The sequence below is a fragment of the Acanthaster planci genome, linkage group LG13 (genome assembly GCF_054643075.1).
Source record: "Acanthaster planci isolate LZ-2023a linkage group LG13, COTS_SCS, whole genome shotgun sequence".
NCBI lineage: Eukaryota > Metazoa > Echinodermata > Asteroidea > Valvatida > Acanthasteridae > Acanthaster > Acanthaster planci.
The window spans coordinates 6,937,257-6,963,360 of record NC_141789.1 but is presented as its reverse complement, the minus strand read 5'-3'; the positions used below and the strand labels follow the sequence as shown (position 1 = coordinate 6,963,360).

General features: G+C 38.9%; 1 protein-coding gene and 1 long non-coding RNA gene across 2 annotated transcripts in view; one reads left to right on the top strand and one right to left on the bottom strand.

The window, feature by feature from the left end:
- The window catches only part of LOC110989484 (D(3) dopamine receptor-like), a 63,730-nt gene extending 50,785 nt beyond the window's left edge, over positions 1 to 12,945 (bottom strand). The window contains exon 1 of the mRNA XM_022253888.2: positions 11,425 to 12,945. Coding sequence (XP_022109580.2) covers positions 11,425 to 11,739 — 315 coding nt within the window. The 5' untranslated portion in view covers positions 11,740 to 12,945. The remainder of the gene's footprint in view (positions 1 to 11,424) is intronic.
- On the top strand, positions 28 to 6,218 carry LOC147796955 (uncharacterized). Its single transcript, XR_015427463.1, has 2 exons — positions 28 to 2,525; positions 2,849 to 6,218. It is a non-coding gene; the product is annotated as an uncharacterized LOC147796955 (long non-coding RNA).
- Positions 12,946 to 26,104: the final 13,159 nt, after the last annotated feature.

Here is a 26,104-nt window from a genome sequence, read left to right as displayed (position 1 = left end):
TACCAGCAGAAAATGAGAAAATGGGGTTGTCCACTTTTGAAGCTCCATAGGCGTCTCGCTATAAACCACTGATGCATTTAACTTAAATTTCAGATTGTTCTCAAGTTATTTGGCTCTAGACTTACTGTATCCGCAACTGTGTATACTGTTGGAAGTATTATAGCGTAGTGTTTGAATAAACCAAACGCTGTCAGGTTTGCAGCCTTTATTTTCAATACCGCATTACATCTAAAAACAAATATGGTGGAGATCTAATACAAAACTCATGAAACTGTCGTAGGTCTTTTACCGGAGGCAAGGTGTACAATTGACACCTGCTTCTACCCCCAAGTAAATTTGATTGTGACATTACCTCATCTGACCTTACTGAAAATGTGTTCGAGTTGTGTGTACTGAGCCACCGAAGCGGAAGCTTTAGCACAAAAGACCGATGTTGATGGATAAGCAGTAATTCGCGCTGTATTTCGTGGCACCCATAGGCGTAGCGTTTTGCGCGTTTGAGGTGAAACAAAAAGCTTACAAAGCAAAATATTGGGCAGTTGAATAACTGTTAATTACCATGCTTCAGTCTTCATATGAAAGGAACTGTCTATTTTTGGTAACGAAAGTAATTTTTTTTAAAATTTTACCGGTTTCATAAATTTAAATATTAATTTGCAAATTATTATGAAATTGATCCTTCAAAGAATACCGTATTAAGCATGAATTACTTCGATACAAAAACGTGGCAGAAGCTGATCATCTCAACCAAACAACTACTACAAATTACAAAAACGTTTTTGATAGTAATTAAATGAGAGGTAAAAGTACCAAGCTCATTTACTATCCCTTCAGTATTATGGTGGCCCTGAAGGGACATGTCCAGGTGTGAATGTATTTTGCGATGTCGCGAATTCACACACTAGTCGTGAATATATATACGCGACGTGGTGAACATTCTGATATTTCTACGGCCTACATGGTATGTTGAATGGGACCGTGTCAGCTGATGTTCGAAATCGAATATGTCCAACAACTTTCAAACCTGAAGATCTGTATTTCATATTATTGCTCATACCTATTTGTCTCATTATTAAGTTTCAGGCACGAGGCGACAATAAATAAATGGCAGTGTATAGGTCAAGGTCATTTTTATAGAAAGACCAGTATCAATGCATGCCTTTAATATACATAATATCTCTATTATTTTTCGCAATTTACCCAATTTCGTTCTTGTACATTTTCTAGCTTGTGATGAACAGTAAACAGGACACAATCCCACACCGCACCCATACACATATTATTTCAGGAAGCATCTCCCGGAGGTCATGTTATCGAGCCGAATGAGCCAGTCCATACAAGTTGTGTCCGAGGATCAAAAGTGCGTCTTTCTGGTTTCCCTTGGGGGTACTCCGACGGTTTACAGAATCCTATTAAATGCAGTGAAACATGCGTTTCGGAATATACTCGCCCTGGCAACCAGATGAATATCGGGCGATAATCTTCTGTCTCAACTGATTGGATTGATTTCTGGCTGAAATTTTCTTTGCAGTGTCTACGTAAGGGATTCTTAAATTTTCGCGATAAGGTGAATAGCACTTTATGTTATCCTTTTTAGATAACATAAAGACATATTGTTAAATTTGCTGAAGAAGAGCGAATAGATACAGACTGATATTACTGATAGTACACATAAAAATACAATTCACATCGTTTCCCATTGTGTGAAGGCACAGATTATAAGCATCATACTAAAGGTCAACCAATTAGGGATCATTTCATATAGGAACTTTACATACGTGACGAGATGTGACGCACCTCAAGAATGATAATACAGAGAAAGCTTGCCATAAAGAGGGCATGTAATTCGACGGACTAAATAAACGCTTATGAAAGCCTAATGCTGTCAGCCACAGTGATTCCTGCATGGATGACTTTATGTTTTTTGGGGGGGGGGTTAAGACAAACAACGGAATATCAAAATCACTCACTGTCAGTAACATTAAAAGTTTTGTTTCTTACAATTTACACCACATGGCCTTAATGCCATTAAACTTATTTCTAGATTCACATCACTCAGATTGGAATAAAACTAGATCGGGGTTTCACATTCTATGTATTTCTAAATTTGACTTCTGAACATCCAAAGTGAATTGACTGCTGCGACGTCCGATATTATGATATTGCGTGGTGGCAAACGCGTTGTTGTATCGATGCTACATCGACCCGTCATGGTTCCCGACTATACGATGACGAATAACATTAGCATTAAATGATGTAAGTAAACTGGGAACTAATAGCCAAGATAGCTATAACGCTTCATGGGCATGTGTCATACATCACGATGAATATTTTTGATCATTGCTCTCTTAGCAGACCCAATTTCGACAAAGGTGACTTCGGAGCTGGCATCTGGAGGTTTTGCTGTTGGACCTCGAGATAGTCATCCTTCTTTACGGTACCATCAATTTTATGGAGTGACAAAGTACCACCGAAAGCAAACCATCCCGATCACATGATACTGCCTTCTACATTCTTCATAGCCGGTAAGGTCTTTGGGGGACTGTACGCCTCTCCTCTACTTCTCCCCTCAAAAATGTAATCGCTGCGATTAGGTCAACTCAGAATATGTAAATTTTTGGCGCAATGGATTTATGAAATTATTAATAAAATCTGCACCAATTTTATCCATGGAAAAATGCTTTCAAAACACTTCTGATTTAAAAAAAGGAAACACATCACAAAAAGAGTGTATCTTTTCTTTTTTTCGTTGGACCCTGCATATTATTCTTCAACCCCTCAGAAAATAATCAAATGGGATTAAACCGACATTTCCTTCTGTACAATTTTGACATCTCACTTGTTACAGCAATATAGTACCAGCAGCAAATAAACACTAGTCATCTGAATACAGCACCAAGCTTTACGGGCCCCAGCGGGAATAGAGACAGGGGCTATTTTCATAGCAAGGGAGGCTTCTTTGGGAGGAACTTCCATTTGCTGGTTCACGAACGACTATGAGATGCACGCGTTGCGTCCCTGTCGCTACCAATAAAACGAACACTGCCGACTAACACGGCTCTTTTCGACCGATGAGGGGTGCGTCTGCTCAGAGAATGAGTACACATGCGTAATGGAAACTTACCTAATGTTGGCACCATTGAATTTGCTTTTAAATCTGCTGCACTAGCCAGCTTACACCAAGCAGATTATGAGTCAAAAGCAGAATTGATCCATGGATGATTAATTTGACTGGCTTACAAAAATCGTGGATAGATTGTAAAAGATGATCTCCAGAAGTTGATGCAGGTGTGAAAAATCACTTTGTGAGATGTCCAGGTTTTGAAGGTTTTCATGGGAAGAGAAAATTAGTAGACTTGTTTTAATACTTACTCTTTATTTAATGGGTTTATATAAAGAGTGAGTATTAAAACAAGTGCAAGGTAAAGTGTAATAATGGAATCTGCGTTGCTACAAATTGTAAAAACTACTTCAATATTCAAGCCAAATACTTTGAACACCAGGGTACGCAAATTTCCAACAACTGTACGTTTCCCAATTTTATACTGAATAACACAAGACCCATTCAAATTCGTTTTAAATTGATGCCTTTATATCCGCATTCAAACACCAATTAGTGTATCTCGATTTTCGTTGAATAAGTTAATTCAAATTACATAATGGTATCGTTCATAAAAATTCGTCGGGCACGGGGAGAGGTTCTTCAAAAAGTTTCATTCTTATTTTGACAGAAAACAAATTTCAACCTGCCCCCAACCAATTTAATTTCTCTAGCAAGCATTCATCCTTATTCGCATTTGTATAGAACAAGAGGGGAAAGAAAAAAACCGCAAAAAGCAACAACAACATCAACAACAAAAAAACGTGTTTGGTTATCCTTGGCAAATGCTTCCCGATTCGTATTTCCATGGTATTTACATACAGCCGTGCCCAAAAATGTACGTACTTTTGGACACAATACGATTGAATTCCTTTTATTTTATACTGTTTTCCTCTTTCATTTTTCCCACTCCTTTAATAATTTTAACCATTTTTTTTCTTTATTTCTATCAAAGGTTTCTGTAATTTTTCGTGTTGGATTCATGGCTTCATTCACAAGTTCACTCATGACGTGACAAAAACAGTGGGTCAAAGGTTTATCATATATGGAAGGAATTATGGTTTATGTGGAGAACAGAGGCTTAAGTAGAAGCCAGTTGTATTCCACTTCAGCGCATGTAAACTTCTGAGCACGACTGGATAGCTATTACAGTGTATTTTTCAAGGGAAAAAAAGGATGTGAATAAATTTGGTTTCATGTTAAAACAAGAGCACTGCTTTAGTTTATACTTTGGTTAACTCTTAAAAGTTAAATTATTAACTATCTTATGGTCTAAATTATAAACAGAAATGGAAATAAAACCAACACAAATGTTTCTTTTACGCAACATCAAGAAGACCATCCTGCATTCATTTCGGCCGAATTTAATGAGGCAGCCTCGCACAAATAACGATCTCAAGTAAAAACAGGAATTTTAAACTCAAATTTGATTATGGAGCATCTGTTGTCCAGGAAAGATACACAACAGTTTTTCATATGAGCCGTATCAATTCTAAATTGAACATTTAAAGTTTCACACAGATCGACTATGAACAACAACGAATAGACCACAAAGCTTAAAAATCCTGGGCACTTCGGAGAATCTTAATTTGACAGTACCAGGTCGTTAAAATTAGAAGAAATTTACCTAACAACGAGGGAAAATGAAAATTTCAATGCCCATAAATATAACATGATGATAACGTGTACTTTGTTGTAAGAAAAAAATCAGAATAAACAAAATCGAAGAATGTGCATGCTTTTGGACGCGTGATGCAGAAAACACTTCGAGTCTAAAATTGAAAATTCGAACGCTACATTTTAGAAAGGCGTCAACCTTTAATACACTTGTAGTATATACGTTAAATTAGTACTGTTCTCGGGTCAGGTGTGTTATTTTATAACACAGTGCAAACTCTTACATTAAAGTGACGTAACGACAAGCCTGAATTTTATCTTTTTAATTCTTTGATTAGAAAAGCAGGCTCCACATTTTCCGATTTCTTGCGTCAGTTGGATGACACTTCATTTCCTTGCCCGTGAAGGCCGATAAAATGTCAGGGTATTGCTATGCTTTCTGGTCACTCTTCGTAAGAAGGGAGATTGAAGGTTGAAAATGACATTTAGATGTAAGCATAACTTGGAAAAACTATAGTAAACATGCTCAGTTGCAAATAGAAGAAAAATTAATCTTATCTTGCCCGATTTTGGAGATATGGTGCAATACGTAAAATTTTATTAACTAGTCTCAGTCTCACTCACTGCTTTTTAATGAACGTTGAGGATACAATTGGAATCTTAAGGCTAGTTATGAAATGCATTTACTGAATTATACTGATGATATAAAGTTCTGCACAGCAGCGCATCCAACTTTTGGTGTGTGTGTGTGGGGGGTATTCAAAAGTGAATGCGGCTTCGGGCTCATTCAGCATGATGTTGGAGGAGATAAAAATATCAAAAGCCTTACGATCCCAACATCCTTGCTTTTATTTGCTTGTGTTGTTTTGTTAGGATGTTTGGTGCCTCTTCCCTATGAATGTTTTCTTTGTAAAAAAACCAAACAAACCAACAACAAAAAAACCCCACAAAAAACCTCAGGGAGGCAAGCTGCCCTCTGCCCCCCCCCCTCTGAAAAATTGCCTTGGTTAAATTTTAAGCCAAGAAAGGGTGAAAACTGCAACTACCCAAAATGGGCTATGTTAACCCAACTTTGGGTTGAGAATTACTTTCTGTTTCAGTTTGTACCCAGAAAATGATTGCATATTAACCATTTTTGGTTAAAACGACCCAGAAATTTATTTCAATCACCCAAATTGGGTTGAAGCAACCTAAACTATTGGGTAGTTGCAGTTTTCACCCTCGCTTGGGTTAAAATTTAACCCAGGCAATTTTCAGGGCAACACCGCGGGATCGCCACTGGTTCTGCACCATGCATAGAGATACGCTGCACTGGCTTCTTCGTTGTAAGATTACAGTTTCTCGTACGTTTCAGTATTTCTTGAAGCGCGTTTAAACATGTTGCCATTAAACATTGTAGAGTACGTTATTTTCTTTACAAAGCTGAGTATTTGTGTTTGAAGATTTGTCAATAGGAAATTGTCAAGACTTCAATAAAAGGAAACAACACTTGAGTACTGAGGATTTCTGCATGAGTTGATGTCTATTGGTTGTTTCTGTTTTCCGTTTAGTATACAGCTTTATTTGACTTTCTGATTCAAGTCCAGCACTATTGAAGAACTTTCATAACAGTTTTTGCACAAAATTACTGGAGTGGGTGCTCAACTTTTATGCAATGGTGTTAAATAGTGGGGAAACGCTCTCAATTCTGTTAGACAGTCCACGTTGTTCCACCACCGTAATTTCTATTATTCTACTAAACTTGAACGTGAAATTACATAACTAGGACACTGATATTAAAGGCTACTTGTGTAATTTTAACTTGTAATGTCATCCCAAGAACTGTGTAAAATGACAGGTTGAACCCTTGGGTACACTGAACTGGTTATGTTCTTTAACTAACATAAGGGTTGTTAATTTACAGGACGTAACGAGAAGTTACGTTACTGAAGCAGCAATTTCATACGGCCATTACCGTAAAGATAGAAATGACATGTTGTATATTTAAAAACAAATGGACGAAAATTTACTGAATGGCCGCCACATTTTTTATAAACCATCAATGTAAAATTACAACAGCGGGGCCGTTATTTTGTACTGCAATTTAACGGTACGTGTGCACGGAAGCGTTTAAGGGCCACTTGCAGACACATTTTTTGGAGTTACTATATCGCCACGACAAGTTATAAGATTTTGCAGCGTCAAATTGACATCCCGCCGCAGCGAATGTTTCAAAAGTCCTATTCAGCGAGCCGTTTTCAAATGTATCTTTCAGGTGAAATGCAGTGAGAATTGGGTTTAGATTGGTAATTGGAACAAAAGGGATGTTACCTTTCAACAAAGTTTGTTTTTCCAATACACAAGAAATCTTATTTTGTGGTGTGAATTTTCACACTCAGATCGGAGGGGTAGGCTGCTTTTAATGCCTTCTTACATTTTCAAGTGCCAAATAGAAGCAAGCAGATTTGAAAGTTACATTTGAACTTTTAACAGTAGAAATTTATTAATTTATAGTATTTAGAATGGAGATCGAAGACAGTACTTTTACAAACGCAGCGCATGAAATACCTCACAGCTTTGGACGCCCAAAGCACTGTAGGTAACTCAGTGCTCTAATCTCCAAATATATATTATAAGTGCACACGTGTCATGCGCACCAGGCCGGAAGTGGCGACCCGTGTCCAGATGTTAAAATAAACTCCTTTCAATAAGGTCCGCTTCAAACGTCGAACTTCTGCCCTGTCTAATTCAATTAATTGCGATCAACATAAAAACGGCAGAAGTTCGGCAGTTGTTCCAAACGCCGGTTTTCTGTTGACCTTAATGCAAAATTACAACCATGATGGCAGACCGAGAAACATGAGAATATTGTAACATATTCTCATTGCGAGAGGAAGACGCTTTTTCTTCCAGCAATCAGTACTACTCAATAATATTGCAACAAGGAGAGTTCAGATCGTATGTTCACTGGTCCTGCTACTCCTCCTTTCCAGGGAAAATGTTACAAGACCCTGGTCTTGTCGACGGTTGGTCAAGATACAGGTTGGCTAGAGTTGATGCTTAATACAAACTCTGAGAAAAGATTCAAAAGGGCATTTCGTGTTTTGAATTCATCCTGTCACACATAAAACATGATTTGGAGCGGAACACAGTAACAGAAATCCCCATATCTCCAAGGCACAGCTTAGGAATTGTCTTTACAGACTATCCAGAGGTGACTACAATTATACTGTAGCGGAAAAGACAGGTGTTGGTGCGCCGCCATCTTGTTTCAACGCCAAAACGAAAACAGCTGTTGTGGGCGCATGCGCATTTTAAAATGACCCTGATGATGTTTCGAGTTGGGACGTTTGAATTGAATTAGACATGGCAGAAATTCGACATTTGAAACCGTGCCGCTCTTCTGCCGTTAATAGCGGCAAGACCTGTCGAACTTTCGGCAGAAATCCGGCAGTTGCTTCAAACGTCGAATTTTTGCCCTGTCTAATTCAAATTTTTGGTCATTATTTGAATTAGACACGGCAGAAGGTCGACGTTTGAAGCGGGCCTAAGTTCTCTACAAAAAACACGTTATGTATTTGCCTTTCCAGTGCCTGCACTGTATGGGTGCTTTGTGACGATTGACCGCATGGATTCGAGTTCAAAGAGCCTGGGGATTTCAATACAGTTGATTAAAAAATGTGTTAGTTTTCCCTTCACCTTCACTTTATTTTTCTTGTTGTCTGTTAATATCTCCTGAATCATAGCAAATTTAACCTTACAATGATATCAACATCGAGGTTTGGTCCAAAATGGCAAAGCAGATTGGCTGAAAATATGCATTAGCGTCGCCAGAATTTTTTTTGGGGGGGGGGTAAAAATCTAGTTAAAACAGTAACTTTTAATTGCGGGAGGGGGAGTCGATTTTTTTTCAAGCAAATAATTATGTTCTGTTTCATTTCTAAATTTAATTTCTTTGGCTTCCCCCCTTTTCAGGATACCCCTTGCGGTGCATACGTAAATAGGGTTATTTGTATATGTATAAATAAAAAGCCATCGTAATCCTTTCAACAGGCAGTCTACCAAGGAGTCAAAGTAATCTACCCCACTTCCAAATATGGCTATTCATACTCCCAAAATAGATTTCTTTTGTTTTCTTTTGTGATGGGAATCAAGCTTGGTTGAATCAAACTTTGTTTAAAGCAACCTGAAACCCAATTTCACTTCTAGCCTGATTATACATGAGTATGATGACAAGCTAAATAAGATTTATAAAATCACCGAAGTACTTGAAGCGGCGGGATTTCAATTTCACGCCGCGGCGAGAACGTATAACTCGCCGCGGCGAGATACTCATTCAACGATTCAAGGCGCTGCGGCGAGATAGTAACTGGAAAAAATTGCAAGTGGCCCTTATACGCTTCCGTTCTACGTGCGTAATTTTACAATACCCAGTTATTTTTACAGAGTAATTCTGGCGTCCAAACTGCCAGGAAATTCCCTAAAAAACGATTTTTTTTCAGTGTAGAAATCGTCCTACGATTTCATTCACGATCAACATCACGGCGTATCTCAATCGGAAAATATAAACTGACTTATGTCAAGACAGGTGGTGACGAGGCACAATTCGTACTTTCATTATTATCTTATTGTGGGGGTGCATTGCACATAATCACAACTAATGCCTTGCGACAGGTGCCGCGGCATGCCAGTAGAGAGATGGAATTACTTTCTGCGGTTATGACGTAAAGGGAATTGAAATCTTCATAAAGTAATTTTATTGGTTTTTAAATTCTCAATGAAAAAAAAACCTTTTCTTTGTTCTTTTCTTGTTTGGGCACGTTCAACTTTGGCATACCAGGCCAAATCAGGACGCTGAGAGTAGAGCTCCCCGCCAGTATCAAATGAGAAAAATCCTCACGAGTGAATTCCATTGCAAAACAGACACATTATTTAGTGCATATAATGGTTTGGACGAATTAATTGCAGGTGAACTCGTTTTCTCCAATTTCAGTCCACCATGACAGTTTTTTTCAATTTTGACAAATTACATGTCAGCGATGCACATAAGAAAATTCCTAGAAAGCTGTAATCATGTAAATCTATATATTTAAGTGCTTTCACAAGTCTAGCAACAGTCTGCGTCGTATATTAAATTTAATGTTCGTTCCAAATGAGTCATATATACCGTATTAGGCTGAGAAAACAAATAATAGCTTTAAAAACGCTGGACATTTTTTTCTGGCGTAGCGTTGAGTAGGCCTATCAAGTGATTCGCCTATAGCTGTTGGGCAAACTGATTACCCAACTGCGTTGACTCTCTCCAGATATATAGGCAAACCAGTCTCATTTTACCCACTGGCTGAAGAAACGTTATTCGTACAACCATTTTTCTATCCAGTTTTATGCTCTTTTTGCCCAAAACGTAAGAAATTCATCTGGTACCCACATTAAAGAATTGCCCAGCGTTTTTGCAGTGTAATACGCTGTCATGACGTCACTGTTCTCAGGAAGTGGAGAGCTAATGAACACATTCAACATTTTAGAAGTGCAATTCAACACTCCATGGGATTTCAGTGCACATTTTACAAAGTATATCCGGTCTGTTTTAACGTACATCTTTATGCTTTTATATCCAAAATCCACACAGGATTGACAGACCATACCGGAGCAAATACGGGGCTTAATTGGAGCTTCTGACTCTACACTTAAACGATTTACAGAGAATGACAAGGGGTTCTTAAATTTGCTTTGGATCGGAATGAGACAACACGTAATAATGTGCCCAGTTGAGTAATTTTCAAAGATTCGTATTACGTTAGTATTAAAACCCCTCCTGCAGTGAAAACTGGCTAGCCAATAGACTAGCCAATCGATAATCCGTAATCAAGCTTCGAAAATGGCTGAATCTACTATAGGGACGCGCGTCGTAATGCATCGAATTACTCCAGGAAATACGCATTTTATAGTGTAGATTTTAATGAGAAATGTCAATTCACCCACTCAATAACTACAATGAATATGAGAATAATTGATGTATATAAAACTAACTACACAAATGCCCAGTCAATACGACATTCCGTTTGTGCTGCTCGAAGTCGTTAAAGCTACGGTTTGGAATTTTTAAATAAAATTTCTCAACTTTGTGACAGTTGGTGAAAGTTGTAACAACACAGCTATCGCAAAATCATGCTTTAAGCCGATGCGATTCAGTCATCTCTACAGAAGGATTCCATGATTCCATGTGTCGTGGTAAATGTATGAAATGACGAGACTTTAAGGAAGGGAGCATCGGTATGCTAAAAGACTGCATACCTGAACGAAACAAGTCGCCCTCTATTTCCAATGCACGGATCAGATAGTCATAGTATATTCAGATTTAGAACCGTGTGCAGCACTTAGTGTACGCGCGCCCATGCAGTTGAGTTGACCTTGTTAATGTAAGTATACAAACGTGCTGAAAGCAACATATGATAAACTATTGTGGTACCCCCACGACAGTTTATCGTATGTTGCTTCGGGGGATAAAATATCTCCTGCATTTCTCCAATGGGTCGTGATCTCACGCACTTTGACAGGTTCATCGTTCCAAGACGGGGAGAAAATGATACTTCAGACAGATTTTGCTCCATTTCATCACAACATAGTGCACGTACAAGCCCACAACAAGGGAAGAACATATGCTTTAAATTTAAGGATCAGAATTGCAATGAAGAATAGTGAAACGACAAAACAGTGTTTAAACTTACCAGAGATACGAGGCCGAGAGGCATGACGAGCACAGCCAGTAGCAGGTCAGCAAGAGCAAGACTTGCTATCACATAATTAGACATAGATTTCAACCCTCTTTCTCTATACACCGCAATTAGCACTAACACGTTACCGAAGAATGTCCAAATAATCAGAACAAGAAGCAGCAAAATGGGAAGATTTAGTGTGGCAGATTTGTTCTTTTGTTGGAAATTAGTTGTATTGGTTAGATTCCATAAGTTTGGAGAGCCTCTGTTGTCCAGTTGAAAGTGTGTATAGCTGACAGACATTTCGATTTTAGCAGGGGCAGACATGTACTAAGGCAAACATCCAGTCCGTTTACACTGTCCTGATTATATTCCCAGGAATTACAAGATCCTTCGCTCAAAAACAAACGATGGGCAAATTAATTATGAAGAAGTATCGATGGTGTTCAGTGCCTTGTTCAGCTGGGTACATCAGCTTGGTGATCCTATCGTCGAAAGCACAGGTATCTCTGAGGCAATCCTGCTGTGTGATGCATTGATGCGTACTTGTGGTGAATGGGAATGAGCAGAAACATACAAAGTGGAGCCGTATGCGACTGCTCTCGTTGCCACCGTCCGACCTCAGGTAATGATTCCTGGCGATGCTTCCAATGGTGCATGATGTAGGAAATGCAGTTGCAGCAAGAATGACTGCGTGAATCTTATTTGGGAGGAACGTTGCGTCCACACGCACTCGGGCGAATGTATAGAGAATCACCCCGGAGGCAGATCCCCGGGGTCATACACGATCTCTTGGAACTGAATTGAATTCAGAATGGAAGAATGGTTACTATAGCGACAAATAATTGCGTGAAACCTTGGCATCTAGATTTTGGCCATCGATGGGTTGAGCGTACCTAAGCTGTACATGAGCATTTACAGTGTTGATATACAGCCGCTAATACGGATGACTGAACACCGAATCGATTCAGCGATGGAGGTTGGCGAATAGAGCAGCATGGGGTAGTGTTGTATAAAAAAGCCAAGATAGTCACTCGGATTAGAATTTTATTGAAACAGGATTAAGTTTTTGTCCCTAAAGAGGACATCATTACGGGTCATGTGCAACATCTTAAAAACGTTTGTCCCGTTCAAGCTGCTTTGACCACAACCATTTTTCTTTTCTCTCGCTTCTTTTAATGATGGTAAACTGAATATAATGTGTTTTTTACTGTGTATTTTAATATATTTATATTAATATAGTCCATTTACATGTATTTATTAATTCTGTCATGGTTTATGTCGTAGTAACTGTTGGCAACCGAGAGCTATAGTGTTATTTTTATAAGAGCAAGATTGGATTTCATCACCTACAATATTAGATTGTCCAGTATTATTTGCACTACCCTAATATTGTCAGCGAGTGAGCGAGCTTGTTTGTCTGTTTGTTTACATGCTTTGCGTAGGGCAGCCTTACACAAAAGGAGCAACAGATTTTTTCCTGGCCTTGCTGGTCAATCTTTTGTTTGGCCCTTGCTTAGTCTATGAGAGAGTATTATATTATAATTAAAGGAAAATCAGACAATTTCTGTTTCGTCCCCGGACATCATGTTGAAAATAATAAATTCGCCTCTTTGCCAATTGCCATAGTACTAAAAATCGAGTTGATTTATTTATTTATTTGTTTGTTTCATTTGTTTTTGCAATGACAAGCTTTTTTGCCATTCATTTCAGTTCTGTGTTTATTGTATTTTGTTTCGTTCTTTTCTTTCCTGTTCAGCCAAACCCATTACATTTTTCGGAACTGTTTCCCTGGTGGGCATTGATTAGGCAAGAAACATTCTGGCGAGGTGAGTAGATGCGGGTGGGCTTAGGGCAGCTGGCCGGCTGGTTTGTTGTTTGTAGGGCGCCGGAAAGGGTAAAGTATGGTGGCCGCGGAGGGACATTGCCCATATTGACGTCAATATTTGCGACCAAATTTATGACCCGCTCTTCAGTCGCGAATATTGACGCCAATATTCACGATCAAAACTCACGACTCGCTGTATCCCCGGTCGCAAATTGTGCCGCGATTTTTTTCCAGCAAGCCAGGGTAGAGAGAGGTTACTCGGCTACAGACACAGCACTTACTTTTTAACATTGTGACCCATGCAGTGTGCCAAAACTGCAAAGCCGAACAACGACTTGAGATCAAGCCGACAAATGTAGGTTATTGCGCGTGCGCGTGAACATTTCATTTCCACTGCAGCTTGCTGGAAAAAAATTGCTGCAATAATTGCCACCGGGGATATAACGAGTCGTGAATTTTGTCGCAAATATTGACGTCAATACTCGCGACTGAAGAGTGAGTCGTGAATATTGACGGCAATGTTGGCGACCAGAGAGCGATTCGTGAATTTGGTCGTGCACGACAATATTGACGGTAGGCATGATGTGGTTTTTGTAAACTGTCATTGATAGAATTCTTAAATAATAACAAGGATCAACGAACACCAGCTTGCTCATTAAACAGCGTGTTGAATTAACATGCAAAAAATCCGTACAGAAAGTAACCGAAAATGCTTTGCGCGTTTATAATTGTATCTTTTTTCTTTTACACACTTTTGGGAATGGGGACAGGCACGAAATTGCAATCCAATTTATACGCCCGCGACTGCGTATGCAGATAATTATAACTGCAGTGTGCTTACGCAAAGTTAGCAGTTTTTACAGCATGAATTGGACATTAGAAATGTCAATCTGTACCTTGCCAGTCTATGTGTCTCATGGTTTTTTTTACATCCTTGACGCTTCATTGCAAAATTAGGCTGTAGTTTGCTTTTATGGATAACTATTGCAACGGGACAAGGTATAGCATACATGTAAGTTGACCCTTTGGTCTTTTCAGCAGTGACGGTTATGTCCAGCGTTGGAAGTTCAAGTTTAATTGTGCAAATAAATGACATATTTGTAATAACGTCTGCGTTAGAAACAGTGTTTTAGGCTAATGCTTAGGCCTTTTAGTAATGCTTGTACCACACGAACGTCTTGGTTCCCAAGTTCTTAAGTCGCATTGCTTTTCGCCCAAATGGATCGATGCTGGCAAAGGGCGCCATATTTACTTGGGTTCGTGCACAGACATGTAAACGCATTTATCTGTCTGTGGTTCGTGGAGGATATCAGTTGGTCTGGAGATAGTGCCCTCTAACAGCGATAGTGTGTACGCATGGGCGCAGCTAGTCCAGATACCAGACCCTATGATTCCAACTAGATTTGGGTCGAGTATCACCCAAAGTCCATGTGATCAAAACTGGACGAATTTCTCCAGTTTCCAAAAATAGCCAAAATATTGCGAACTCGATGTCCCATCCACATTCGGATAGCATCGTTGATGTTCGGGTATTTCTGGCCTTGTCTGTACGCATACGGAAATTGATGATGGGATGAGGAGTTGCAATCGGGTCGGGGGGAACTGATCGGCGCGGGCGTAACCAAGATAAAAGTCATTTCCGGCGAACTAGAATGCACATACCTGATAGACAGAGAAGGCTGTGAATTTCCGGGTGTACCAGCCGGTGTCCCAGCTGAAGGCTTCTTTTTTAGGCAGAACATCATTATGTCCGGGGACTTGCCTATTATCATAAACCTTAATCTTACAATCCTGGCCAAAGCTCGTTGCCCCCTCATGGCTCCCTCTCAATGTTGGGTCTCAATACGCGCTCTGGGCTCCAGCTCGAGATGACAACATTGACCGGGGGAGCGGGAGACCTGCAAAGGCTTTTGACACGTGTCCCAACACTTTTGTCCAGAATTGTCTGAGTTTATATGAGCCTATTATGTGTATCCGGCAAGGTATTGCTAACATCACAACCTTGGATATCGTCGATAGGACAATAGAACGTAATGACTCTATATCTCAACTTTGTTCACTTAAAGTGGCAACTAGCTGAAATATAAGGACATCGAGCTAATAGTGCATAAAATGTTTGCAAAATCTACAAACATGACGCCTAACTTGCTGACACGCAGTTAAGTCGCTCACGTTTTTCTGTTAAGTTTTTATTAAGCTGTTACTGTGAGTATACTTGTTTCTCTTTTGTGTTTGGGTGTCTTCTTGCTTTGATGAACTCCCTAAAACTTATATAATTTTTTATTCTACTGTCCTTTTTTTGAATCCTCCGTTTGAGTGCCATGTCACATTGCTAGCTGTCTTCGGAAAAATCGACTCTTCTGTTCTTACTATTGATGAAAGTGCAGTATCAACGATTCAGATCTGTGCCCTGGTATTCTAACTATTAGGCCTAAGGAACTGATGCAGTACTAATGATGTGTTTGACTGTGCGTGTGTGAGTTGGCGTAGTGTGTCGTCCATGATTGCCTTGGTTCATCGTTGCATGACAAGTTTCGAGTTATTTCTGCTATTGTTGAAAGGCCACACCCGTTGCTTCTACCATTGTTGAATGTCACACCTGGGTACTTTGCAATGCTGAATACTAAGCCAGTTATGTATGCACTCCCCTATGTTGTCTTCTTGGTGCTGATGATCGGTGCTGAACCCCATTTTTCGAGCCGCCATGCCCATCAGTTCTATCGTCATGAATTGATATCGGCACGTATTGATGCTGTAGTATTAATACGTCGGGGATACTGTGGAAAACGAGCCCGATATTAGTTGAATTCAACATCAACCTTCCAAACAGGGTTTTTTGTGTGTAGTGATGTCATTTCATTTCATTTATTTCATTTTTCGGGAAAATACATACAATAAATTACAGACAAGAAAACAAAAACTGCAATAGACATAACAGAAACATAATACCCAATCAGTTCCCGCAGGATTACCCAAAGAAACAAGTTTCTGTCGAGGGGCTCTCCTAACTAACTAGATAAAACATATAGGAAATGTGACTATTTACAGATATAGTTTATCAAGATGTAAATCAGATTTATACTTAAATGCAAATAATATAGCTTAAGGCTGGCGACATAAAAAAGCACTAAGTATAGCAAAATATCTAAACAAATACAAAAAAGAAAACTATAGAATGTAAATTAGATTTATATATAATTCCGAATAATATAACTGAAGGCTGGCAAAAATAAAACTATATTTTTTGGAAATATTAAGCCATTAGAAAAAAATGTAAAAAGAAAAAGAGGCAAAGAAATGATAGGGTAAATACTAGGTGGTGAGGGCTGGAGGAAAATACTTTGGGAGTGAAACTCTAGAAAGGATGAGAAATGGGGTTCAGACTGAAAAGATAATATGCAAAGAATTGATGAAGGATTTAGGGGAAAGTTTAATGCAGAGTTCTCGGACATCGGAGGGAAGAGAATTGATAAATCTGGGAAAGAGGGCATACAAAAAGAATTTGAGACAATTTGTTCGACTGTACTGGTGCTTGACAAGAAGGGTGTCGGTTTTTCTAGTGTTGGCCTGCGGAAGAAAATGTGAGGAAACAGAAATGTTGTTGAAAAGACACTTAATGACAAACAAAGCACTGAGGTGTACAAGTTTGTTGTAGAGGAGAGGCAAATGATGTTTGGATAGACGTTTTTCGTAGGAAAAGGAAATAGCAATACTGTAGGGAAGCAAGACTTGGTGAAGTGACGTTGGATCGTCCCAAGGCATTGGATGTGGTTTTTCTGATGAGGTAGCCAAACCGGTGCAGCATATTCTAAGATGGGCCTACAAAGAGAACAGTATAACTTATTTAGAACTTTAGCATTTTTGGATTTTACAGTGCGTCGTAAGAAGCCAGCAAGTCTACAACATTTGGCACGAACAAAATTTACATGTTTGGTCCAGGTTAGGTCATTAGAGAGGATGACACCAAGGTATTTGTAGGATGGGACAACATCAAGAGGTTGGTTAGAATCTGGAAGAAAATAGTGGTTGGTATTTGCTTTCTTGAGCTGGTTACATGCATAATTTTGCACTTGGTTGCGTTGAATTTCAATTGGTTATCAGAGCACCATTTGGAAACGGCGTTGAGGTCATTCTGTAAAATGGAAATGTCATCTTCACATCTAACAATTCTATACAGCATATTGAGGAAGAGAAGATTTTACACGGCTAGCTAAGTCAGATGTAAAGAAATTAAATAATACAGGACCAAGGACTGAGCCTTGGGGGACTCCTGAAGTTACCGGTATCCAGTCAGAATTGGCTCCTAAAAAGATGACTCGTTGTTCTCTGTTGGAAAGGAAATAACTGATCCATGAAAGTGTGTTACCGCAAATTCCATACTGATGTAGTTTATGAAGAAGGATTTAATGGTCACATTTGTAAAAGGCTTTGGACAAGTCAAGAAAGATTGCATCAATGCGAGGAGGATTGGAAATGTCAAGCGCTCGAAACCACGTGTCAAAGAGGGAAATTAATTGAGTAATACAAGAACGTTGGGGTAGAAATCCATGCTGTGAATCTGGGATGATCTGATGCTGGGAAGAATGATCAAGTAGTGTCTTGCTTATAAAACCTTCAAGCATTTTACAAAGAACAGAAGTAAGGGCGATAGGTCTATAATTACTCATGAGAGATTTATCGCCATGTTTAAACAAAGGGACAACATTCGCTTGTTTCCAGTTGTGGGGAACGACACCTGTTGAAAGACTGAGATTGAATATGCTAGTTAACATAGGAACAATCGAGAAGCCGGCTAATTTCAGAATTTTTGGAGATATGCCATCCAAGCCAGGTGGTTTGGAAGGATTAAGTTTGCTACAGCCTTAATGACATCTCCTTGAGTACCGCAGAAACTATGGAGAGGATCCATACCTGGATGTGTAGTGCAGGACTCCAAGTCAGGTAGATGGTAGGAAGATTGCTGTGGAGAAAAGTTACTTTGAAAAGACAGATTGAAAGCATGAGCAATTGCACTTGGATCAGAGAGAGTTTGGTTGTTGTGAATAAAAGTGGCATTCGTCTGGTGTTTTCTCTTGCTGTTAACAAAAGACCAAAAACGCTTGGGGTTGTCTTTACAGTCAAGAGCTAAACTATGAATATAATCATTATAAGAATTCCTTGTGAGTTAATTAACCAAAAACCGTAATTCTTTGTATTTGTCCCACAAGTTCGTATTGTTCTTGTTATTTACAGCACGTCTGTACGCACGGTTCTTTTTTCTCGCCGCTTTGACGATGTCGTTCGTTATCCATGGGGACCGGCGGTGTCCTTTGGAGGTGGCGATAGGGCCGACATCCTTCACTGTCGCATGGATGAGTGAAGTGAAATTTTCCTGTGTCTCATCCACGTCATCTTCATGGAATAGTTGCCATGGAATGCTTTGTAGGGTGGTCTGAAAATCCTGTTTGTCGGCCTTGTGGAACTGGTGAAAGGTACGATGGAGAAATTGGTGTTTGGATGTTGTGACGATCTGGAAGTGAACGGAGTCATGGTCACTGTTGCCCAACCCAGGTCCTTTGCATATATTCTGAGTCCAGTTTGGTTCATTGTAGAAGATGAGGTCCAGCATGGCATCATTTCCATTGGGATTTCGTCTTGTAGGGAAGGAGACCAGTTGAGACATATTTAGAGAGTCAATGATGTTGAGAACAGCAGCTGAGCGAGTGTTCAGAGATGGAGGATTGTGTTCATCAGAGGATGCCAAGCAGGGTATTTGTAGATTGAAGTCACCGAGGAGAAAGATTGCTTGAAATTGATGTGAGCAGGGAAGGATGCGGTTGATCGAGAAGGAAAGGGCTTCATCAACTCCGGTTGTTGATGACAGGGGTCGATAACATGTCCCAATGAGTAGTTTGCCCTTGTTGTGAGGAAGAATGGATCCAAACCCTGGTCCAGACGCACAGGCACAAGATTATAATACTCCTATTCAACTCTACAGATTAAGGAACAGTGTGATAAATTTAGAGTCACCCCAGGCGTATTGTGCCATATCAAGAACCTCGGCATCAATTGAAAACTCAGTACTCATAAAAGTAAGCGAGCTGGTCTCAGGAAACAGATACACCAACTATCGAATGATAAGGCTAGGATCCTCCGTGACAAGCACCAAATTCCTGTTATCGTAAGACCAAGATTTGAAAGAACGGTCAACCTTCGTGGTCGTGAGTACAGTGTATTTAACTCAGCTGAGAAGATCTGATCGTAAAGTTGACTCAAGACAATATGATTTGCCTAGATTCCTATTGTCAAATATAAGTTCATTGACCGCTGATTTTGATGAACTCAAAATTTATGTGGACACTAACAATGTTGATGTTATAGGAAACTGAAACTTGGCTGTCTCCTGATATCCCAAATCAATTGTATACCTTACAAAACTTTTCTATGTTATCGAGGCCAAGGTGTGATGGTCACTCAGGTGGTGGAGTGGCGTTGTACGTTAAACATCTTTTTCAAACCAAATTGTTGTCAGTACTGATTCCTAATGGAGTGGAGACCCTATGGTCAATAATGAAACCACCCCGACTGCCTCGCCAAGTTTCATGTTTCATTTGATAGTCTGTATTGTGTACTATCCTTTTCGGAAAAATAATGCACAAGAATATATCGATCACATTGCTTTTACTATTGAGTCTCTTTTGTTGCAATATCTGGATGCTGGTATTTCTATAGCGGGAGATTTCAACGATTTAAATATTCAGTCAATTCTGGATCATAATGGTTTTGCACAAGTTGTTAATTGCCCTACTAGGGATGGTAACATATTGGATAAGATCATAACTAATTATGCAAATTTGTATACCGATGTTGACGTCCATGCTCCACTCGGTACGAGCGACCACATCTGCGATATCAGGATATCCATTGTACTCAATGTAATGTTACAAACAAAACTTTCCGCCCTTTCAAGGGAAGAGGGTTGAGACAATTTGGAAACTGGATAACCCATCACACATGGCACAAGTGTTTTCAATTGGATGATCTTCTGCGCAGTGTAGCATGTTACTTAATTCAGTCAAGGAAAAACTTAATACTTACTTGCCAACGAAAGCCATCCACCTGCATAGAACTGATAAACCTTGGATTTCCTCCCAGATTAAAGCTTGTATACGCCAGAGACAACGAGCTTTCAGTAATGGAATCTTGTTTTATGGCGTCATCTTCGAAATAACACAATATGTAGTATTGCTAAGGCTAAGGTGACATACTATAATACCCGGGTTTGTAATTTTAAAACGACCAATTGCAGAGCATGGTATAATCAGATTAAAATATTGACTAGTCGTGAGCAAGGTCCTAACCCGATCGCGATCCCTGGTATGGAATTTGAGGACACCCAACATCATTTTCGTTTGGTTGCCGATAGGATTAATGAATATTGTTGGCTTCAGATTTACCTTACCTTGACTGGCGTACCTTACCAGCGTTCCTTCCAATGAATCAGGATGATTATATGTATCGTGAATTTAGATCACTTAAACTAGGTAAGGCCGGTGTCTCTGATGATTTATCAGTGCGCATTATACGTGAGTTCGCGTATGAGTTGTGCTATCCGTTAACTCATATTTTGAATACCTCATTTAGAAGTGCTCGAGTGCTAAATCGGTGGTTATGTTCTGAGATTGTGCCAATCCCTAGGTCGCATCCTGTAACCTTAGAGAACTTAAGACCTATCGCGCTGACTAGCCACTTTGCAAAAACTGCGGAATCATTTATTTCGAAGTGGCTTTTGGAAGACTCAGAAATGAATATAGACCCAAACCAATATGGGAATCGCCGCGGATTGTCTATTTCACATTACCTTATTGGCTTACTTCATGAAATTTATGCAAATGCAGAAAATCCTAAGGCAACGTCTACAGTGGTCTTAACATATTTCTCAAAGGCGTTTGATCGCATAGACCATAATATTATAGCTCATAAATTATTTCAATTCAGTGTAAGGCCTACTATTATTAGTTGGATTTTGATTTTTTCTCAGTGTATTAAATATTTCGGGACCAGATCTGAATGGAGTACAGTTAATGCTGGGGTAGCTCAGGGTACGCAACTTAACTAAGGCCTATCCTGTTTTCAATAATGATTAATGATGTATGTACCGATTCATCGATTTCTGTCATCAAGAATGTAGATGACTTAACCTTGGTCGATTGTTGGAGTCCCACGCGACCGTCTGTTATTCAAGATGTATTCAAGGATTTTTGGGATTGGTCTAATACCAATGATATGAGGTTAAACAGAAACAAATGCTTTAAAACGACAGTTTCCTTTTCAAAACAACCATGTTTATCATAACCAATTTCAATTGGATTTGATCAATCAATCAATACTACTAGGATCCTTGGAATTATAGTCCAATGTGACTTAAAGTGGGATGCACATGTAATAATGAAATGATCAAGAAATACAATTGTAAATTATATAAGCTAAGATGTCTTAAGTGTTTTGATTTACCGGTGACAGACCTCATTACTATCTATATGGGTTATACTCGGCCAGTATTAGAATATGGTATCATTGTTAGCTGCTTCGGCTTCACTGCTGAAGCAGTATTGTTTTTGTTAGTATTTTTGGATTTTTCGCAGTTTGCGAAAAAGGCATTCTTTTTGTAAAGATTCCTTTTATTGGCAAGATTCCTTTTATTTTCGCAATTTTGCGAAAAAGCCTCTGGAATCTTCAGGATTTAAATTTCAAAAAGTCTTTGGAATCTTCAGATTTTTTTTGGGGGGGGGTTCTTCTTCTCTTTGGGCCCAAAGCCCATAGACTTTGCACACGTGTTTCCTGTGCAGGTAAAAATGGTGAAAACCATTAATCTTTGTCGCACAGCATTCAAAGTTGGCATAGACATAGTCATTATTGCATAGATGTATGCCGAATTATGACGTTACAATGACGTCATCAAGTGATTTATTAAAAATCCATATCCATAAATTTATAAAAATCCATATAAAATCAACCGTGGCCTCCCGCAACATTCTGATTGCAGCAACTGGCAGGATAAATTGTGGTCTTGAATTCATCTCGTGTGGGTCATATCACGTGACCGTTATAAATTTAACGGAATATTTCAGTATTCAGTATTTAATAATAAATCACTAGATGACGTCATCATGACGTCAATATTTCAGTATTATCTTCGTTTCATAGTCAGTGCTTGCTGTAACTTTGACGACGATCAAGGATTACTAAGGTACTGAAATCAAAAACGTGTACAAAGTGAATGGGCTCTAATAAATATTTAAAAATCAATAATAAATAAGTTGATGACGTCATCATGACGTCATGCTTCGGAGCACATCTATGCAATAGGGTCTTTGCTTAAGGCAACTTTGATGAAGATTGACTCTTGCAAAGGGACTAAAGTGCCGCGAAGAAAAACTGTGTACAAAGGTATGGGCACAAGAAGAAAAAGAAGAAAAAACGAGAGCTTATCTGTCTGTTTGCCAACAGAACAGGGGGCTTTTTCGCCTTTTGAAATTTGACCAATTCAGCTATAGCATAAACCTTTTGGTGAAATGATTTGAGCATGCCCAGAAAGGTTCAAGTTTCGAACCCAGTCATACATGTACTTCAAGAGACATAGCGCCTGGGAGAGTGCCCCCTTAATGTCACATGACATGGTTATCTGATGACGTCATTATTACATAAGGTCAATTTCATCTATAAGACTTATAGTACTTTCAGGGATGCACCTTTAATATCACGCGATTTGTCACTTAATGATTTGTCATCATCAGATGAGGTCAATGTTTGCCTAAAGCACTTCCTTTCCAAGATATCTGCAAGGTTTGAAACCAATTGAACGTATACATCTGGAGATGTAGTACTTTAAAGTATGCACCTTTAATATCACGTGATTTGTCACTTAACGAGGTCATTTTCACATGAGGTAAATATTCGTCTAAAGCAGTTGCTTTTCAAGATATCTGCAAGGTTTGAACCCAATTGGACATATACTTCAGGAGATATAGCAAGGTTTCAACCCAGCACTAATACCGACAGACTAATTCCATAGAAAAAAATTAATACCTATTACCACTTTAAACAATAAGCCTACTTCCCGTTTCCACTTGAAGGAAGAGTCACGTGATTTGACCCACACAAGATGAAGTGAAGGCCCAATGTATACTCTGGCGTATTGTCATCACCTGAGGTCAATTTCCGTTCGTAAACCTTTCCTTCCTAATTGCTTGCAAGGTTTCAACCCAATATGACATGTACAATACAATATACAATGCAAAACATATTACTTATCGCGGAAAAGGCACAGATTAGATATCTTAAACACCTGTCCCTTTTGGCGTTCCATAGAATGCGATCCGCTCTTGGCAGCACGTGGTCGGCATTTTGCCAAGTCCCGAGTATAATACTCTACGCACTGTGTGCCGTCTATGTTGCAGGCAGATATTGGGCGTCCACACACACACAGTAGCATATGCACAGCATGCTAATGGATTTTCGAGTTGGCAATTTATATTTTAGGGGGTTTTTGTCGGCGGCGCTTCACGTGTGTAAAAAGCACGCCAGTTATGCACTTCATGCAGCTGACTCCAATGTTTTAGCTGTCATCTCGTGCACAATTCACGCTTATATCGCTTATGGTTGATTTTTTACCGAATTTTGAAGAATCAAAAAGTTTTTATTGAAACTTCCCGTCCGATGACGTCATCAGCCCTAAACTTCTCACATGTGTTGACTGAGTAAAGATGGTCATGTACATCAATTTTCAGGCGATTCGGACAAACTTCGCCACAGACATCCATTCAAAATTCATTTTTCGGAAATTTTAACCTGTCGCTAGAGGGCGCTCGACAATTAAGTGACGTCATCAGTAGATAATGTGAAAAATGCTATACCCCAGCAGGCTAACACCGTTGAAAACAACTCGATACCTATTACCACTTTTAAACAATAAGGCCACTTCCGGGTTCGACCGGAAGGAAGGGTTACGTGATTTGACCCACACGAGGTCAATATTTATATATTCAAAATTTATTCAAAATTTAATGATAAATCACTTGATGAAGTCATCATTATGTAAATAATTCAGAATTAACTTTGTTTTATAATTAGTACATGTTGCAAGTTTGACGGCAATCAACGACTACTAAGATACGAAAATAGTGCCTCAATGTGATATCGTGATGATGTTCATGTGCCTGATCATATGATGATGTCATCTGCAAATCGTGTGAGTTTTTGACTAAAACATATGCATTTATAGATACAATAGATAAAAGGTTTCAGCCGAATTTGACATGTAGTTTAGAAGATATATTGATTTTAATAATAAGGGAATAAAAGTGTGGTGGAGCATGTATAAGATACACGCAAGGTTTCAAAGCAATTGGGACTCTGTTTAGGAAATATAATGCTTTAAAGAGCACCCTTTCAATGTCACGTGACATTGTCAACACACCATGCCAATTTTCATCTCAAACACATCCCTTTGTGAATACATGCAAGGTTTCAACCCGGTCGGGCACGTAGTTTAGTTAATGAAGCCGTTTCAAATCTGTCTAAGAAAAGCTATGGGAAAAAATAAAGATTGAAAATTTCAAAATAATTTACATGATGACTTCATAAGGACATCACTACTTTGGTAGAATAGTTGCCTGATCATCTGTGCTTGGTGTAACTTTTAGACCGATTCAGGTCTGCTAGCTGAAGATATTGCAACTTGAAATCTATGTACAAAGTTTATGGGGAAAATTAAAGATTTAAAAATGCATACCAAATCATATAATGACGTCATGATGACGTCATCAATTTGGAAAATACTTTGCATGTGGGTCGTCATTTGGTGTAAGTTTGATAATGATTAAAGATTGCCAAGTGACCAAAACTGTGCCTCAAAAACGTGTACAAAGTGAATAGGCCGAAAAAAATATTGAAAAATCAATTAAAAAAAAAATATCACTTGATGACGTCATCATAACGTCCTTTACTTACAATAGTTTTTGTATCACGGTCTTTGTTGGCTGTCACTTTGATAACCGTCAAACATCGGAAAGGTTTTAAAATTGTACCTTGAAAACGTGTACAAAGTCTGGGGCAAAAAACTCATTTGCGGAAACTCGGCTCATTTAAGTTCATGTCACGTGATTTGCACTTAAACTGAACAATTTTAATTAAATATTACTTCATATTCCGACTCTTAAGCATATTTCAAATAAAATAACAGAGCGTAAAGTACTCGATTTCTCTTTCGGTGTCATAGTAATCTTGCGCCAAAGTTAAAGACTACTTGTTCACTTGTGTTAGGTAGGAAAACGTGTATAAAGCTATGGGGAAAAATTAAATATTCAAAAATGAATATAAAAATAAGGCAATGACTTCATCGTGAGGTCATACATAAGCTATAAATCTTGCATCGGGGTCTCTGTTAGCTATTATTTTTCCATCGATCAAACGTCGGAAAGGTTTTAAAATTGTACCTTGAAAACGTGTACAAAGTCAATGGGCCATAAACTCGTTTGCAGAAACACTGCTCCTTTAAGTTCATGTCACGTGATTTGTGCTTGAACTGAAAATTTTTTTATGAAATATTACTTCATATTCGGACTCTTCGGCATATTTCAAATAAAATAACACAGCGTAAAGTACCTGATTTCTCCTTCGTTCTTATTGTAATCTTGCGCCGAAGTTTCAAAGCAATTGGGACTCTGTTTAGGAAATACAATGCTGTAACCCTAACACTCCTCAGTCCTCTACCAGGTGAAGGATTGAGGAGTGTTTTAAAGATTATCTTTAATTATCTTTGTTTGATAGTTAGTACATGTTGCAAGTTTGACGGTGACCAACGACTACTAAGGTAAGAAAATA